Here is an 18,336-nt window from a genome sequence, read left to right as displayed (position 1 = left end):
CGCAGCTCTATTCTGGAAAAGGGGGCGGGGAGCAGAAGCTCATTTACATTTAAAGAGACAGGCCCGAAAACAGCGTGTTTCTGCTTCCACCAAAATAGACATTTTCAAAATGATATAATAAATGATCTGTGGGGTATTTTGAGATTAAATATCACAGACACATTCTGGGGACACCAGAGACTTATATTACATATTGTAAAAAGGGGCATAATTTGTCTCCTTTAAGCAAACTACTTTTACGGGGTTTGTTCATCATTAAACCCATCTGAAAAGGTGGAATAGCATAAATCACCACTGTCAGCAGGACAGCAGCAGCAGACAGCGTGATTTAAAAAGTTATTTATGGTGAGTATAGGCATCAGCAGTTTATCAAAGAGCCCTTAGAAAGAAAGAAAAAACAGTCTGGAAGGACATGGACCTGAACCGTAGTGCCCTCTTCTGGAAACCAGCTGTGGAAACTGTCCAAACATAACATGACAAAACTGAGAATGTCACAAGGTGAAACAGACTGTTGTTTGGCAAACATGCATCGTGACAGAAGCAGCGAAAATCTGTTTCACACAAAAATATTCAAACATTTTTAAAGTGTCAATAAAATTCTGACCTTCAAGTCGAGCTGTCACAAAATAGGGAGGCTCACAGCACATATACACAGACCTTGAGCATATTAAAGACAAAATTCACGCAGAAAACACAAGATATGACCTTCCATCACGAGAGAGTTTGCTTTTCAATTGTGAATGACATTTCTTTTGGTCATTTATCGCTGTTGCCATGAATACAGTCCCAGTATGACACTTTGAAAATAATTTTTTTAAATCAGAAAAAAAAAAAGACTCCCTGAAAATGTTGACATGCAGGAAATATCAAAACAGTTTGCTTATATATATATATATATATATATATTTAGAAAGAGAGACATAAATGTGTTTCTATAACTAAAATAAAATATTAAAAAGTACATGCAGGAAATATCAAAACAGTTTGCTTATATATATATATATATATATATTTAGAAAGAGAGACATAAATGTGTTTCTATAACTAAAATAAAATATTAAAAAGTAACAAAGGCCTTGAAGGTTGCTGGTGTTCACATTCTAGAGAGCGTTTGATTGGTCAAATCTATATGCAATCTATATTGATGCTTCAAAGACAACAAATATTTACTTAGTTACATTTTGATTTCAAGGATTCTTCAAACGGTTGTAGTTTCACACTAACAACTTTCAAGCATTCAGGTTGGAATCACAGAGGACGTTATAAAACAGTCAAATACTGAAAGTAGCAAGTATTTATTCAAGGTAAAATTATTTACATTGTAACCAAAGACAACAGCCTGGAAAATGGTACAAATTGTTTCCTTTAATATATATATATATAATATTTATATATTTCTTGTAATTGTACTTTTACATTTATCTAAAATAATGCAATAAGGGGGGGAAAGTATAAAATAAAGAAAATTTGGTGAAAGTAGTCTAGCAGTCTAACATCAAATATGTACAGAAATATTTACAATTAAAAGAAAAAAAATAATCAATTCAGATCTGTAAATTAACTTATCGTAAAACCTGCTTCAGTTTTACAAAATAGAACAAGCTTTACTCCGTATGGCTCTGCTTCAGCAAAGATCTGAACGGAATAGAAGACACTTTTGCTTAGTTCGGTCTGAAAAACGATGCAGTCTTTTTTTTTTTTCTCGAAGACCTTTCAGCAGCTTCCAGCCATTCTGCAGACATACACGGGTGGAATTAAAATGTTTGAAACATAATTAAGAAACACATTTTCCTGAATCACATCAAAAGATAAAGAAAAGAATTCATAAAATTATAAAACAATAAATCTCAATTCCATTATATTTAGATTATAATTAAATTAACAGAGGATGAGCATTTTGATGGAGTCATTCATGAACTCACTAAAACAATAAGTGCTGTCTTTTTTTAACATTAAAATGGAGCTCACACAGCACAGTCTACAAAACTAATTAAAGAAACATAAAAAAAAAAATTTAAAAAAACTTTAATCTTTTTTTTTTTTTCCAAGGGTAATGTAAGGTGGTGATTCTTCACACAGAGAAGAGTTTAAACTGCAGAAGCCAGTGGATGATCAAAGAAGCAATGAAAATAAGCCAGAACCCCCTACAATTCTTCCCTAGATATCCAGATAAAAACCATCAAAACTTTTTGCTTAGTGTGCAGTTTTTTAAAGAAATCAAACATAATAGCTTGGTTTCAGTATATATGTGAAATAAACAATGATTGAAATATGGACATAAACCATCTCATAATCATAAAACGCTCTTTAAGCAGGACTACAAGAATTCCTACAGGAATCCACGGTTTCATGTTTGCAAGGTCTTTGTCTTTGGTTCATTAGGCATCTTAGGCTTTCTTCAGAATGGCAGCAAATACTTTTTTTTTGCATATCTGACTCAATTAGCTTAGTTTATGTATTTTTTAGAGTCTAATTTTTTTTTTTATAAATGTCATTTGGGACACAGCATGTACACTTCGGTTCAAAAGTTTGGGTCCAGTATAATTTCTTTTTTTTTAAATAAAATAATTCTTTTATTCAGCAAGGATGCATTCAATTAAAAAAAGTCATGTGACACTGAAGACTGAAAAAATGACTGCTGAAAATTCAACTTTCCCGTCACAGGAATAAACTACATATTAAAATGTATTAAAATAGCACACACTTATTTTGAATTCTAATAATATTTCATAATATTACGGTTTTTACTGTACTTCTGACCAAATAAATGCAGCCTTGGTGAGCATGTGAGACTTATTTCAAAAACATAAAAAATAATCTAACAGACCCCAAACAGTATATATTCCTGAATGCATAAAATGCCTCTTAATGCTTATGTCATGAGCAGAGGCAAAGTTTCCAGTTTCTACAACTCTCAGTTATTGTGTAATAAATTCTCTTACATGTATAAACAGTCTGTCCTAAACCTCAGATTTGAAAAGCAAAGCAGATTTGCATCCAGTGTGAACAAAGCCTCAGCCCTCAGTGTTTGAAATATCAAAGTTACTAGGTTTAGTGTAAATCTTTACACTACAAACAGGGACAACTAGCTTAAAATCATTCTTTTGTTTCAAAACAGCTTAGTTTTTGTTTACACGAGGATCCGTGCTTCAAAAACCAAATATTAAGCAAACACAGCTGAGTGTGTGTACGTGTGTGAGCATGAGAGAAAGAGACAGCATTTGAAAAACACACAATGTAAAAACAAGCGAAAAGAAAGAGGGAAAAAAAAACAAAAAAAACATGAAAATCTCTGCAGCGAGCCACTCAGGTGACGTGACGGTAGCGACTCTTAACCACCTTTACCACCGGATCTGCTGCCTCTTGTCCTGAAGGGCCTAAGGCACGTTGCCAGGTCCAGATTTATCCCACAGAAGAGGGGGAACTATGACACCTCTGCTAACAGCGCTCAAAATAATCAATCACCCGTGAGATAGATTTCTGTCCTGTGGTTCCGACAGAACACTGACGAGAGGAAAGAACAGAGAGAAGTTAAAACTGATTTAAATGTCACTGGCCAGACATGAGAGAACAGCCACACGTTTTATAACATCAATGGCCCCCTACACCTGGCACTACATTGCATGCATGGTGACCAGATCACAATTTAATAACACATTAAAATCCAGGTGCAAATACAGCCAAGACACACTCTGATGGACCACTGAAAATCACATTTGGATGCCTTTTCAGCACCTGCATTAGGGCTGCGACGATAAATCGATGCAGAATCGATTCGGGGACGGATTCTGAGATCTTCCGAATGCATCGCGATTCTCTCTGGAATCGATTCTGAGCTTAGATTTTAACAGCAGATGGCGCTCTAATCTAGTTTTTATCCGCACACTCAAATGCTCATGAAGAAGTGCTGAAGAGCGCTTGTGCATTCAGCTGAGTCATGAATGATTATTTTAGGTTCAAGTGTGTGCAATGATTTGGAACCAAGCCGAGTGCGGCATGCAGCGCCATCTGCTGTTCAAAACTAAGCTCAGAATCGACTAGAGCAGTGTTTCTCAACCCTGGTCCTGGGCGCACCCCAGCACTGCACATTTTGTATGTCTTCCTTATCTGACACCCATTTCAGGTCCTGGAGTTTCTTTTAATGAGCTAATGAGTTGAATCAGGTGTGTTTGATTAGGGAGACATTATTGCTGGGGGGCGCCCAGGACCAGGGTTGAGAAACACTGGACTAGAGAAAGAATCGCGATGAATCATTTCTCGATTCGCGATGCATCGATTTATTTCCCCCGCCCTAATCTGCATACAAGCAAGTAATATGTACTACAGAATTTGTATTACAATTAGAGCTGCACGATTCTGGATAAATTGAGAATCACGATTTTTTTTTGTCTCAAATAGAGATCACGATTCTCCCACGATTCTGAACTAAACAAAATAATGTGTGGCAAAATATGATTAAAACACTTTTGTAACATTATACACTCTACCATTCAAAAGCTTGGAGTCAGTTTTTTTTTTCTTTTGGGGGGGGTTATATAAATTATTACTTTTATTTAGAAAGGATCCTTTAAATTTATCAAAAGTGATGGTAAAGACATACAAAAGATTTTTATTTCAGATAAATGTTGCTTTGAAATCGAATGAATAAATTACATTTTAAAATATATTCAAATAGAAAGTTATTTTAAATAGTACAAATATTTCAAAATTTTACTGTTTTGCTGTATTTTGGATCAAATAAATGCAGGCTTGGTGAGCAGAAGAGACTTCTTTAAAAAAAAAATTTAAAACGGTTCAAAAACGTTTGACTGGTAGTGTATATGCATTTAAAATATAATATATTTAATACACCAATTTAATATTAAAATCATGAAAAACATTTAGAAATGAGATCGTGTGGTTGTCTGAATCGAGATCGCGATTTTTTAACGATTAATCGTGCAGCTCTAATTACAATTAATCATATTCTGGCATTTCAAAATTTTTTGTCATGCTGACATTTCCATCGGTTACTAAAAAAACATAACACTTGCCATTTTTAAATGTGCGATGCAAGGTGCAAAATGTTTAATATCATTGGTTGTACTTACCGTCAGATTCATGAAATTAAGGAATTTCTTCAGCATTTCAGTCATGATAGAGAAATCTCCCTTGGGAAGGTTTTCCCGTACGATTTTCACATTCATCTGAGAAAGAGAGAGAAAAGATATCATTTATTTATGGATGCACTGAAATTTCAGTCGCTAAAAATGGCATTTTTGGTTTTTGGCAGGAAGAGCTGAAAATATGAGCCGAAAATATGGCATGCCGCAACGTCCAGCCAGCAGTGTTCAGCACGCAGGTTTCACTCTCCCTCTAGCCGTCAACACTGCGTGGTGTGACGCTCCGCTCAATATTCCACTCTACGAATGTGCGTTCCGTTCCATTGAGTTGCTCACGGCCCATGCGAACGCTCCACTCATGTACTCACTCATGCTCATCAGAAAAGTAAAGTCCGTTCAAATAACGCGCCGACAGGAAGTTTCTATGACGTATACTTGTTCCTGTTTGCAATAGCGCTACTGTGCTGTAACATGGTGTAGTACAGGGCAACGCTGGTAAAATGACGCTACCCTCTCGTGACGCTATGCTCTGCTCATATGCTCTGATAATAATAGCTTTGCAGGACTATACATTATTTGGATAATTAAACAAAAAATCAGTCAAATCTGATTCTGTTGCATAGAACTGAATAAAAAGATTATATTGATATTTAATATTAATATATTTTCTGTCCAATTTTATTGTTTTACTTTCAATAAAAGTGTGGTTATTTTATTGGCTTGTATATTTAAATTCAGTATCATTAACATGATTGAGTTAAATTAAAAAGTCTTACAAAATTATTTTATATTATCTAATAAAATATTAAATAATTATTAAAAAGCATTTTCGGTTTTCAGCGAAGTGCATCCAGAATTTTCATTTTTGGCCCAAATATATTTTTTGATATATTTTTGAAAGACATCTTTTATTTCCACCAAGGCTGAATTTACAAATATTATTACAATTTAAAATAACTGCTTTCTATTTTAATTTATTTTAAAATATAATTTATTCCTGTGATGGCAAAGCTGAATCTTTTAGCAGCCATTAATCCAGTATCAAGTGTCACATGACCTTTCAGAAATAATTACTGATATATTGCTTTGGTGCTCAAGAAACAATTCTTCCTATTATCAATGTTGAAAACTGTTGCTTTGCTTAAAGGTGACATCATGAAAATCTGACTTTTCCAGGTTTTAAGTGCTATAATCAGGTCCCCGGTGCATCTACCTACCAAGGAAACGTGAAAAAGATTAATCCAGTAACTTTGTTTTGGTAAGCCTTTTTCTGCAAGCGTCTGAGAAAACGAGCGTGTCAGATTTCGCTCCCTTGGTGACGTGGCAAAGGGATCACATTATAATTTTACCGCCCCTTAATCTGTAAGTTTACACTCACAGCGCCATCATTTGATTTCGCAAGCGACAACAATGGCGTACAGTTCTAATGCCATGGTGAAAGTTTGAGCAAAACATGCTAACTGTTCTGCCTTTGGCTGCACAGACGAGCACAGAACACCATTTAGAGTCCCATGGGAGGAGTATTTTGAGCTGAAACTTCACAGACACATTCTGGGGACACCAGAGACTTATATTACATATTGTAAAAAGGGGCATAATATGTTTCCTTTAATATTTTTGTGGAAACAGTGATGCATTTTTTCAAGTTTCTTTGATAAAAAAAGTTACAAAAATTAAAAAATAAAAAAGTATTTGTAATAGAGGTTTTGTAACTTACAAATGTCTTTACTCTCACTTTTGATCAATTTAATGTATCTTTGCTGAATAAGTTAAGTCTTTGCTCATTAATTTCTTTTCAATACACACACACACACACATACACACACACACACACGCACACACAAATAAATAAATAAAAATCAAACAAAACAACAACATACTGAGCCCAAGCAGTAGTGTACATTTTTTACACTTTGGAGATCCTTAATAAATCCTTGCTTTAATTTCTTAATTTGGCTTTTTTTGTCACTGATCAACGGTAAAAATTTTTTTTCAAAATTCAAAAGAGATCTTCAAGAACAAAGCAACCAAATCTAATTTAAAAATTAAAAATACAACTGATTTTAAATGTATCTATGACCTTTAATGACAAACCTACACTATCAGTGGTATGATCATGTGTGTGTAGTCACAGGGTTTCAGCTGATTATAGTATAAATACACCTCTATCTGCAAGGTTCAACTTCTGTGAGCCATTATTGTGGCAGAACATAGACCATGAAGATAAAAAGAACACTTCAAGCAACTCCACGAAAAGGTAATTGAAAAGCACAAGGCAGGGGATGGATACAAGACGATTTCAAAATTCAACCCTGAGAGTACTGTTATATTAGGTAAGAAATAGAGTATTGGCACAGCTGTAAATCTACACATGACGACCCTGAGGGAGCTACAAGCTTCAGTGGAAGAGATGCAAGAGACCATGCAGAACTGTCACCCAGGTGCTTCACCACTCACAGCTTCATGGGAAAGAGGTACAGAGAAAGACACTGTTAAAAATGTCATATGATATCTCAGCTCGAGTTTTCCGGAAAGCATGTGAGAGACTCTGAATGCAGCTGGAGAAGGTTCTGTAGTCTGATGAGATCAAAAGATCAGGTTTTTGGCCATCAGTGTAAACATAATGTTGTGTGTAAGCTACACACTGAGCATCATCAGAAACACACCATCCTCACTGCGGATCATGGTGGTGACAGTATCATGCTTCTCTGCATCAGGCCCTAGAAGGCGTATCAGGGTTCAATGAATGCAACAAAATAGAAGGAAATTCTGAAGAAAATCTTGCAAGACACCAGCAACTTAGAAGAAGATTTGTTCCCCAGCAAGACAATAAAGCCAAAGCTGAAGCAGCCAAGTCAGAATCTAGACTTCAACTGAGAAATTGTGAGTGGACCTGAAAAAAGGCTCCACTCAGGATCTTCATGCAACATGACTGAGCATTTCGCAAAGAAAATGCAGAAAAATTGCAGTGGCCAAATGTGCAAAACTGACAGAGTCCCATCCACGCAGCCAAAGCTACATCTACCAAATACTTGTATACTTATGATGAAATACTTGTATAATTATGCAAATTATTACTTTGCATTAAATAACTGTAATAAAGTGACCAATTTAGAAGTAGAATTTGGCTTCAACATTTTTTTTGTTGATCACTGTCAAATAAATTAACTATGTCTTTTTCAACCTGAAAAATCAGTTTCAAAATGATTCTGATGGGACTTCTAATAAGGTGAATGGATTCTGTTTCTTTCCCATGGTTCCACACAAACGTTTGTTCTGTGAGGGTGCGAGGATACAACATTGCGTGAAAGGAGAGGACTGGCATATTTACGACTGTAGGGGGCTCTAAAGTCACAAAAAATACACAAAACTACACAGTTGCTTTGGTTCAAAACTAACCAACTAATTACCCAACTAACTAAGAATAACAGAAGTGATGCTCACCGGACTCTCCTGACATAAACACCCAAGGAGAAGAGCTGAGTATGACGCCACAATGCTGTCCTCCATGTGCTTCCCAGCATGCTGCAGGGCTGAAAAAGATAGACATGACGTTTACATAGAAGCTTCCCCCTACACAAGTACATAAAGTATATTATAACACACAGCAGGGTATCAAAAGACTATTAAAAAAAACAATTTTTTGCATGAAAAACGTGAACCTGATGCAAAATCTGCATGGGGAAATATTTTGCTCTTATGCAAAATAGTCATAAGTCGAATCCAAACAAGTCACAACAAGTGTTTATTTGAGCCATATCAGTGAATAATTTGTACCTTTATTGAGGTCAAGCTCCTCTTCCTCCTCCTCTTTCTTGTCATTTGTGTCGTTGGTTTCCGAGGCGACCCACTGGATCTCTTCAGATGTTTCTTTCCACTCTCCACTCTGGTCTGCCTGAGATTTGGGCGCCTCACTTATGAGGTCATCGGTCTGTGCCTCAGCTAGCACTGCCGCTCGTTCCCGTTCAAGAAAGAGCTACACAGACAAACAGAAACACTTGGTTTAGTTGGCCAATATCAGATTTAAGGATAAACACTTGAAGGGCCTTATGAAAGAATCTCGCAGACCAAACGTGGAGACTACAGTCACCTGAACTAGAGTAGCCAGCGCGTTTGACGACTTTACTGTCGCGGGTTCCTTCTCGCCCTCTGTTTTATTCTCGTTTTGTTCGTCCGTCTTACTCTCCTCCTCTCCTTCTGTCTTCACGTCATTTTCCGTCTTCACGTGTACCTCCGTCTCGATCATGTAGCTCAAGTCTACCTCCATCTCCACCAGACAGTGTCTGTTTCTGGCACTGTACTCCACCAGATTTATCAGCAGACCCAGACCCTGTGCACAGATAAAACACCGTCACACTCACAAACACAAGTCCTGATGTCAAAAACACAGCACTTCAAAACCAAGTCAATACTAAACAAACTAATAGAACCAGTCAGTAGTACAGAGTACAAACTCAGTTCAACTTCTTGACAAGAATTGCGTTTATTTAGATGCAGAACATCTTTACGACCACATCAAACGGGAGACTTTTCAGACATGCACGCCAACTTCAACTCAGCGCCAGGCGCTAATCAAACGAGCACGGAAAAGCTACAGGTGACGAGGGAGCTTCATTAGAACAACAATGAACTGCGGTCAGATGAGATTTTGTCAGGCCATGTCAAAACCAATTTTCCTGTCCTGTCAGCCGGTATACTATGCTCGTAGCACGTGCTCTTCAATTGCACGCACAAATGCGGTGGCACGCGCTGTATTATATTAAAGAGCTATATCGTATTAATGCGCAAATGAAACTACGAAGATGCAATGTTGTAGTTATGTCGTCAGTTAAGTCATGAAGTTACTAAAAAAGGCAAATAAAGCTGCATTAAAACTGTGCATGCATGTAAGTATTTGTTATATATGAGTCAGATCTGCGTCATGTTCAGCAGCGGCAGCCAAATAACCAGCTGCTGTGATGTCTGTTAATCAAAGAACAAAAGAAAAAAAAAAAAGAACTTTAAGGACTCATCCATATTTAATTTAGAATTTAGTGTTTGACAACTTTCAATTCAATTTCTGTATATTTCCTACTTGCTGAAGGGCACAGGTAGCTAAATATGACATTTATTATAATGGGTTTATGTGGAGATTGTTTTACGTTCACTAAAAGTTGTTATTTTTTAAAGTCTAATAAATTATATAATTGATAGCTCTCAATTACAGCTACTGTAATGTTGAATGGATATAGTAGTTAATGGTTAAATATTAGGGGGTAAAAAAGTATTTCCTAGAGACATCAGTAGTATTGATATCAGTGATACTCACCTTCAGAAATAAAAATAAGATGCCACTAAACAAATATAAAAAAATATACTTTATGTTGTTTCTACTTTAATTTGAAGATTTAATGTGAAATTATTGCAATATAAAAGTATATTTAAAAACTTTAATGTTAGGTGGGATCAATTGCGATTAACATTGACAGCACTAATATATACTGTATAATGAATAATATTATATTATGAAAAAATTATATGTGATGAAACATTTTTATTGATATTTTTGAACTGATAATTTTTTTAATTGATATTTCTGAAGATGCAGGTCCGTGTAATTAATGTTGTGGGTTTCTCACCAGGACACGGATGTCGAATCTCTGCTCCTGAGGCAAATAGCGTGGGACCTTCAGAACAGAGTCCAGTGCAGTCTGTATGAGGCCATCCTGCTCACCAGTTTTAGTGCTGCCCCACTCTGAGGGGTCAGAGAGAGAGAGAGGATGTGAGGGTTATTTTACATTCTTATCTTAACATTTATACAACAAAGTTATTTTATATTGCTTCATTCTGCATTTACAAATACAGTACTTGGTGAGAACTGTATAAATCCTCTCTGTCACGCATCTAAAAGTGTCTCACCGTTATCATGTGTGAGGTTGAGCAGAACTCCGATAACGGCTCTCATACAATCCTCCACGGCCTTGCCCACGTTGCTATGACTACTCTGCGGGAGGGTGGAGCTTGATGAAGAGACCTCTCGGCTGTAACGCTGTATCATCTGCTCACAATGCCGCAGAGCCCTACACACACACAAACCTCAGAATGACAAAATGCCCTATCACACAAAGCAAAACTGCGTCACACTTTCTATATCATCACACACACCTTGCTGAGGATACTATGAGCTGGGACTCCTTGTGGGCGATCAGATAAGTCTGGTTCTCAGGATTATGGACTGTCACCTGGATGTGAAAGAGGAATATGTTTTAAATTAATTATACACAGAAATAACATGCATTTTTCTCAAGGGCAGTCAAAGGTATCGTATCAACTTGCAGTAAACATTTTTAAAGCTGTTAATTAGCTTATTACTACATTTATTCAATTTTACATCATATCTGTTTCATTCTATTCGGTGCAATTTCCAAAAACTGATCAGATCTACAGAGTAAGTATCTCTAAGAAGAGGCCAGCAGCACCACTACAAATAAAATTAGGTCAATAAAGTCCATGTTATTATTTACTTACTGCAGGTTATTTAATTATTGCAGGTCCTTCTTTAAAGGAAATCAATTACAATTTTTATTTTATTAATTATTTCATTATTATCATCTGGTGTCCACTCACACTCTCCAGAACTCGTAAACAGCGCTCCGCTCCCCAGAGTGACGCCACCAGACTCTCTTTATCTTCTTCTTTACTCAAGTTCTCCACACACTCTTTAACTGAGGGCAAAAAAATATATATATATTTCTAGCCATTTCTTTCAACAAACATACAAAGCAAGTACAGATATACTCAATTAGGGTACCTTTATCTACAATGTGGTCCAGTCCCCCAAGTAAACGCAGTTCTTCCTTAAACCAGTCTCCGGCTCGCTTCGACGTCAGAGACAGTAATGTCTCCATCGCTAAGTGACCCGTCTGAGACGCAAAAAGTAACATCAAGCAGATGCACATGCAAAGTAAAAAGGAGTATTTTCAAAAGGTTATTTCAATTTTAAAACCGAAGCAGCACTTTACATTTGAGAGATAGCTAACGAAAATAGAGACTTCTTTCTGAAAGGCCTGTCGGTTCAGAAATGAACCCTAATTTTTTTATACTTACATACACTACCATTAAAAATTTGGGGTCAGTAAGATTTTTTTTTTTTTTTTATTCAGCAAGGATGCATTACATTTATCAAAAGTGACAGTAAAGACATATAATTGTACAAAATTGTATAATCGTTCTATTCCAGTTAATGCTGTTCTTTTGAACTTTCTATTCATCGAAGAATCCTAAAAAAAAGTGTCCCAGTTTCCACAACAAATTAGGCTGCACAACTGTTTTTAACATAAATAAGAAGGAATGTTTCTTGAGCAGCAAATCAGCATATTTGAATGATTTCTGAAGGATCATGTGACACTGAAGACTGGAGTAATGATGCTGAAAATTCAGCTTTGCTATCACAGGAATAAACTACATTTCAAAATATATTCGAATAGAAAACATGTATTTTAAACAATACTTTTAAATTGTAATAATAATATTTCACAGTCCTACTGTTTTTAAAATCATACAAATCCCTAAACTTTTAAAAAGTAGCGAATGTAAAACTTGTCGAAATTAAAAATACCATGTATCAAAGACTGCATTTGATTTCCTATGCTTTTTTTCACTATTCAGTCTACAAACAGCTAAACATAAAAACAGATTTTTGCTGCCTGTCTGAACAAAGCCAAGGTGAATGGAAGAACATTTCCTCTAAAACATTCATTGGTTTTCTGTGTCAGTTCTGACATCAAAGGTGTGAGAAACAGAAGTCACTCACTGTGATGTTTTCTAGGTCCAGATGTTTGTTGTGGACTGTTTCGCAGAGTTTGCGGATCTTCTCTTTAACTCGGCTCATCTCTTTAGCTGTTAACTGATCTGCTACAGAGTCATCCTGCTCTAGTTCCAGCAGCCTGATCATCAGCTCCAGACAGGACCGGTCCAGATCCATATTTAGCCGGTCTCGGCTCAGTATGTACATCAGAGACGCTGTGCAAAGAGCCAGGTTCTACCAGATCCAAAGGAACGGCAAGAGAGAGAGAGAGAGAGAGAGAAGGAAAATGTTCAGAATATCTTATCTTAACTTTTAGGAGTACAGTACACATAAAAACTGTACTCCATATAGATGGCCTCAAGAGATAACAGACATGAACTTAATGCCACAAAACTTTCAAAAACAAGTCACTTTGCATTATAAAAACATTGCTTTATTCTAAACATCTGTCTTGACTCATTAAGTGGATTTAATTTATTTTTACTGAACATCCTTCAATACACAAATAAATTCGAGTCAAGGCAAACATTCACGCTCCATCTGTGTAAATTGAACTAACAAGATTCACAGAGTAACGGCTCAGCTTCTGTTTGCGTTTCTCCCTTGTCTGCCGGCGAAGATGATTACATCTCCAATTAATGTATACTAATGAAGTAAACAAACTGTTTCTCCACACAGCACTGTAGCTGTGTTCATAATGATAGAGCTGTGACAGTTTGGAATGATGCTTGGTTATACAGATTAGTTAACGACAGTTGGTGGTTGTGTGACTGGTTTGTTGGTTAGGGGCTGATTGAGACACTTACCGGGTGCTGTTGGGCATCACTGAGCATCTTAAAGACCTGGGCCACCTTCCCTCTGGCCCTCAGGTGCATGCGGAAGCTCGGCATGGCACAGCGCGTGGCCAGACTGATTATACTGCAGTCAAAAATGAAGGAGGAAAAAAGGATTAGTGGTTTTTGTTATAAACGTGTCTTTGAGTGTGAGAATGCTTTTTAAAGAACATATATGGAGGTTCCAGCGTGCATCAGTGTTATTCCATAAAGGATTATGTGTTTATGAAACACGTGTGAATGAAATTAAATTATATTCCAGTTATAAATGTGCTTCTGATTACAGATAACCTGGGATTACAAAGGTTTGTATTTGAAAGAAAACCAGTTCGAAGGGAGAATTATTTGCTTTTTGGGTTAAAAGAATTACTTAATATGAAATTCGAAGAGTATGACAATTAGATTAGACTGTGCAGAAATTAAAATCTACACGCTATACACACTATAGTCATAGTCACCAATGCTGATGTTGTTAACATTAATCATTTGAGAATAAAGTATAACAATAATAATAATTTGAACGGTTTGATGTGATATGAGCTAACCGATCTTTAGATTTAATCACCATTGGTAGCGAGATTTATGGTAATGCTTTTTTCCTCAGTTGGTCAGAACAAACGTGGCAGACTTGTTACTTACTTGTTCAGATGACAATATCCGGTGAAAATTCTTATTTGGGTCATATTCCAAGACGTAGGCTAGAATCTGTGATTGCGAGTACAGTAAATATCCACACCGGTGCGGTGACTGACTGCCACACATACTCTTCAGAACATTAGATTTATCCGCCCGACTCACAACCCACGCAAGCTAGATAATTACGCAAACAGCTGCAATTCCAGGTTTTCAAACAGAGATGGCGACAAAGAGGCAAAACTTACGGACTGCAGCTTTAACTAAAACTATTAAAGAGTGTTAATTAAAATAACGCTGACATAAAACACAATATAAATATCACATTAAAACACTTAAATGGAAATGAGAAATGTTGCTGAAATAAAATAAGCTGAAGTACTAAAATGACTAAAACATAAAAATAAATTAAAGGTAAATAGAAAACATAAACAAAAAAATGATACAAAATGACAATGACAAAATATTACTAAAACAAAAAAGAAACTATAAAATAAAAAAAGTTTAAAATATAAATAAATACTAAAAGTGTAACGTTACACATATTCGTACTGAAAATGGTTCTTTCGTTGACATAAATCTGTCATAAAAACAAGTTAAGACAGACACTGTGAAAATTATTACATTTCAACAACGAATTGGAGTCGAAAGTAATTTTATAATTAGATTTGGAAGTTAATGAACATGTAGCTGCTTTTATTTATTTATTTATTTTCTCTTGAGTGTTGATTATTATATCTTAAAATAATAGCAGCTGAATACAATAGTTTGGGCTTTGTTGTTTATTGTAACCTTTAATATGATGTGCAACAGGGCTCCCTATACAGTTTGTAGCATTAGATGAGATAGATTTTTTTATATAATTTCATATAATTTATTTTACTTAAAGACAGAGCCGAAATTTGTTCAGTAAACCACTGCTTAATGAAAAGGAAAAAAGCCATTTTTATATTTAATTCCACCCCGCCGTACCGAAACATGATTTTTGTGAACTGTTACACCCTTAATAAATACTATTATAGCATATAAATAATACTTAAGTAACAACAGCATGTTGCAATTTGCAAAGAAAGATTTAGGGTTGTACTGAGCCAATTTCATAGTTGAAATCATTATCTGCGATAATTCACAGCAAATTACAGCTGTGATAAATAGGCATGAGTAGGGCGGCACGATTAATCGAACGCGATTAATCGCGATTGTCATGCACATTTTGTCAGTAAAGCCGGTTCTGTGATTAGTAGTAAATCTCCATCACCTGCTTTCAGGTGGAGCAGCATTTACTACACAGAGCCGTAGTTCTCTGACAAGCTATGCAAAATCGTGTTCATAATCGCAGACGATATAATCGCAGGATTATGAAATCGACGAAATCGTTTGAGATAATGACAGCTGTTTCGGATGGAGATTTACTACTGATCACAGAACGGTGCTTCACTGAAAGATACGCATGACAATCGCAGCTTCTGCCTAATCACGATTTATTGCCTTTGCAATTTAATTTTGATTAATTGTTCAGCCCTAGGCATGAGGTTGCAAATCACCCAGAATACTCTTTCAGAGTTTGTCTCACCTAAGGCAGCGTGTGTTGAGGGGTTGTGTGCTCTTCAGGCCCGTCTCCAGATACTCAAAGTCATCAGTGAACTCCTGATTCTCCCCAAACTCCACTACGTCATTAAAGTGTTTCACATGTTGGACCACCGTGTACAACTACACACACAGACACACAGGGCAAGGAAGAAACAGTTATATTAAAATATGAGCATGTCCTTTGTTCAAGTCAGTGTTGTAACTGTTAACTAAATCTTAAAAAAAAAAAAGTTAATTGAAATAAAGATTAGATGAAAAACATTAAGAATCCGGGATGAAAAATGTAAAAGAACTAAATGAAATAATATAAGTTTAAGATGAAGTACTAAAATTACTAAAAGTGGAAACATTTTAGAAAGAATGATTTACATTATTTCCCAGATTGTATTGCTCACCTCCTTGTGCTCTTTCCTGCATTTTAGTGCAGTGACAATGTCCTGGTATGGCTCAGTGGGGATAGTGACAGACTTAATGACTTTAGGCGGAGGGGGTGGGGCTTTAAACACTCCATCATCTTTATGGGAGTTTGTGTCTTTGCTGCTGCTGGACACACTGGCCTTCTGCAAAACAACAACAACATCATTATGGTGTGCAAAGACAGAGGAAATGCATGAAGTTCAGAGGTCATGAACAGAGTACTTTACGTACAGGTACAGCCACAGTATGAGAGGAAGCAGAAGAAGGCACTTCCTCCGGCTCAGGTTGATTCCAGTGACGAGCGTTATATATGGCTTTAGCAGGAGACTGCATTAAACACACACACAAAATAAACACAATTTTGTTATGTTAAAAATTCAAATGTAGCTTTATAATAAAAGTTACTCTGTTTCTGCTAAAGCGTTTTTAGCTCTACTTTTTTGGGACCGCTGAAGATCTTGCGTCCGATCTCCTTTGACTTGTCCGTTTGCTTTCCATGTCGGTCCTTCTGTGAGCCTGTAGCTCCTGTCTCATCCAGCGACTCCTGAGAATCTGACAACAGATTACAAAAAAAAGAGATTACAAAAAAAAGAGATTACAAAAAAAATCATGAATCCAGAGATAGCTCTACAAATAATCGTTATCCATAATTATAGTTTAAATTCCCATTAATGCTCTAATGAAATAATGTTTGTTTGTTTGTGTTTAATGCCATGCCAGCTTCTGTGGCTATTTTCATGGAAAGAAAATTTATGGCTAAATTATATCAGATTTTCACAATTTATTTTTGCTAAGAACTCTAAAAACGCTTCAAAATAGTTAATTAAATTTTTTTTTTTAAGTGTTCTAACGGGGTTAAAACCAGCACAATCTAATAAAGCTAGCTTCTAATTAAATAATGAAACCATGCATTAGCGAGGAAGTGAGTTTGAGAGTACCTGTACTTAGGCTGCTTTGACTCTGTTGACTCTCCTGCGAGTCGTTGATCTGGGGACTGCCCACGTTGGTTGTCAAAGCTTCCGTCACTGCTTTCTTATTCTTCTTTCTCTCTTTAGCTGCCGAGTCGTCTTCATCCTCACTATCGCTCTCACTCAGGTCATCAAAACCAAAGTATTTGATCTTGTAGCTGGTGCTGCCGGATGCAGTGGCGTCTCCATCTGCGTCCTGAGCCTCATTCTCCTCAAAGCCAAAAAACTCCAGTTTCGTCTCCTTTTTACTTTTACTCTGAGTGGGTCTGAACCTAAAAAAAATATGAAAATAGAGTATGAAAAGAGAAATCCAGATGACAATAAGCTAGTCCTCTGTTCTCAAGTTTTCTGCATCACAGCAAAATAAATCATATTAATCCATTTCTCACTGAGCAGTGGTGTGTATGCAAATTTTAAACCTTAAAGCTGTAAACCTTATCTTAACTATGGTTATATATTAAATCTTAAAGAGCAGGTCATATGGTATTTTAAAGTGTCCTAATATTGTGTTGGGAGTCCCCTACAACAGGTTTAAATGCATCTAAGGTCAGAAAACATTGTAATTTTCTCAGAATATACATTTAATATTAGAATCATTTGCCAATGATTTCTAAACAATTCGCTCCAAGCAAGTTCGGAGCAAACCCCTCCCATCCATAAGCCTACTCTGCTCTGATTGGTCAGCTGGCCAAGCCTGCTGTGATTGGCACAGAGAGGAGTCCTTGAGCAAGTTAGCGAGCGCTACCATTGACAAAGCACCTTTGCATAAAACAATAATATAGTGCTCCAATCCGTTCTTATAATAATGACATAAAACACTTATGCAAGCGAATCGTGCCCACAGCTAAAGTTTAGCTGCTAAACGGTGAACACTTAAAACAATAATGGTGGATAAGTTAGCCGAGTGCTAACGTGACTAACTGATGAAACAATACAGTTTGTAAACCAAAATATGTCTACTGTAATGTTTGAAGAACGACAGACAAAAGACGCTCTGTCTTAACTTT

At 36.3% G+C, this 18,336-nt stretch overlaps 1 protein-coding gene across 3 annotated transcripts in view; it reads right to left on the bottom strand.

Moving 5' to 3' along the window:
* Positions 1 to 1,445: 1,445 nt before the first annotated feature.
* LOC107716019 (wings apart-like protein homolog) overlaps positions 1,446 to 18,336 on the bottom strand; it is a 23,654-nt gene continuing 6,763 nt past the window's right edge. Inside the window, exons 4-20 of one of the 3 annotated variants that reach the window (XM_016522330.1) lie at positions 17,300 to 17,601; positions 16,798 to 16,913; positions 16,593 to 16,688; positions 16,340 to 16,504; positions 15,928 to 16,064; positions 13,695 to 13,806; positions 12,895 to 13,122; positions 11,893 to 12,004; positions 11,709 to 11,806; positions 11,247 to 11,323; positions 11,001 to 11,161; positions 10,721 to 10,836; positions 9,193 to 9,432; positions 8,880 to 9,078; positions 8,547 to 8,635; positions 5,091 to 5,186; positions 1,446 to 1,635 (exon numbers count right to left, since the gene is read on the bottom strand). In XM_016522330.1, coding sequence (XP_016377816.1) covers positions 1,558 to 1,635; positions 5,091 to 5,186; positions 8,547 to 8,635; positions 8,880 to 9,078; positions 9,193 to 9,432; positions 10,721 to 10,836; positions 11,001 to 11,161; positions 11,247 to 11,323; positions 11,709 to 11,806; positions 11,893 to 12,004; positions 12,895 to 13,122; positions 13,695 to 13,806; positions 15,928 to 16,064; positions 16,340 to 16,504; positions 16,593 to 16,688; positions 16,798 to 16,913; positions 17,300 to 17,601 — 2,422 coding nt within the window. In that variant the 3' untranslated portion in view covers positions 1,446 to 1,557. Of the gene's footprint in view, positions 1,636 to 2,778; positions 3,505 to 5,090; positions 5,187 to 8,546; positions 8,636 to 8,879; positions 9,079 to 9,192; positions 9,433 to 10,720; positions 10,837 to 11,000; positions 11,162 to 11,246; positions 11,324 to 11,708; positions 11,807 to 11,892; positions 12,005 to 12,894; positions 13,123 to 13,694; positions 13,807 to 15,927; positions 16,065 to 16,339; positions 16,505 to 16,592; positions 16,689 to 16,797; positions 16,914 to 17,299; positions 17,602 to 18,336 lie in introns of those variants that run through there. The other 2 variants (XM_016522331.1, XM_016522332.1) reach the window with 2 other exon arrangements.

This window comes from Sinocyclocheilus rhinocerous, unplaced genomic scaffold (assembly GCF_001515625.1).
Source record: "Sinocyclocheilus rhinocerous isolate Xijiao unplaced genomic scaffold, SAMN03320098_v1.1 scaffold749, whole genome shotgun sequence".
Classification (NCBI taxonomy): domain Eukaryota; kingdom Metazoa; phylum Chordata; class Actinopteri; order Cypriniformes; family Cyprinidae; genus Sinocyclocheilus; species Sinocyclocheilus rhinocerous.
The sequence above is the reverse complement of the archived record's forward strand: the minus strand, read 5'-3'. Positions and strand labels throughout refer to the sequence as shown.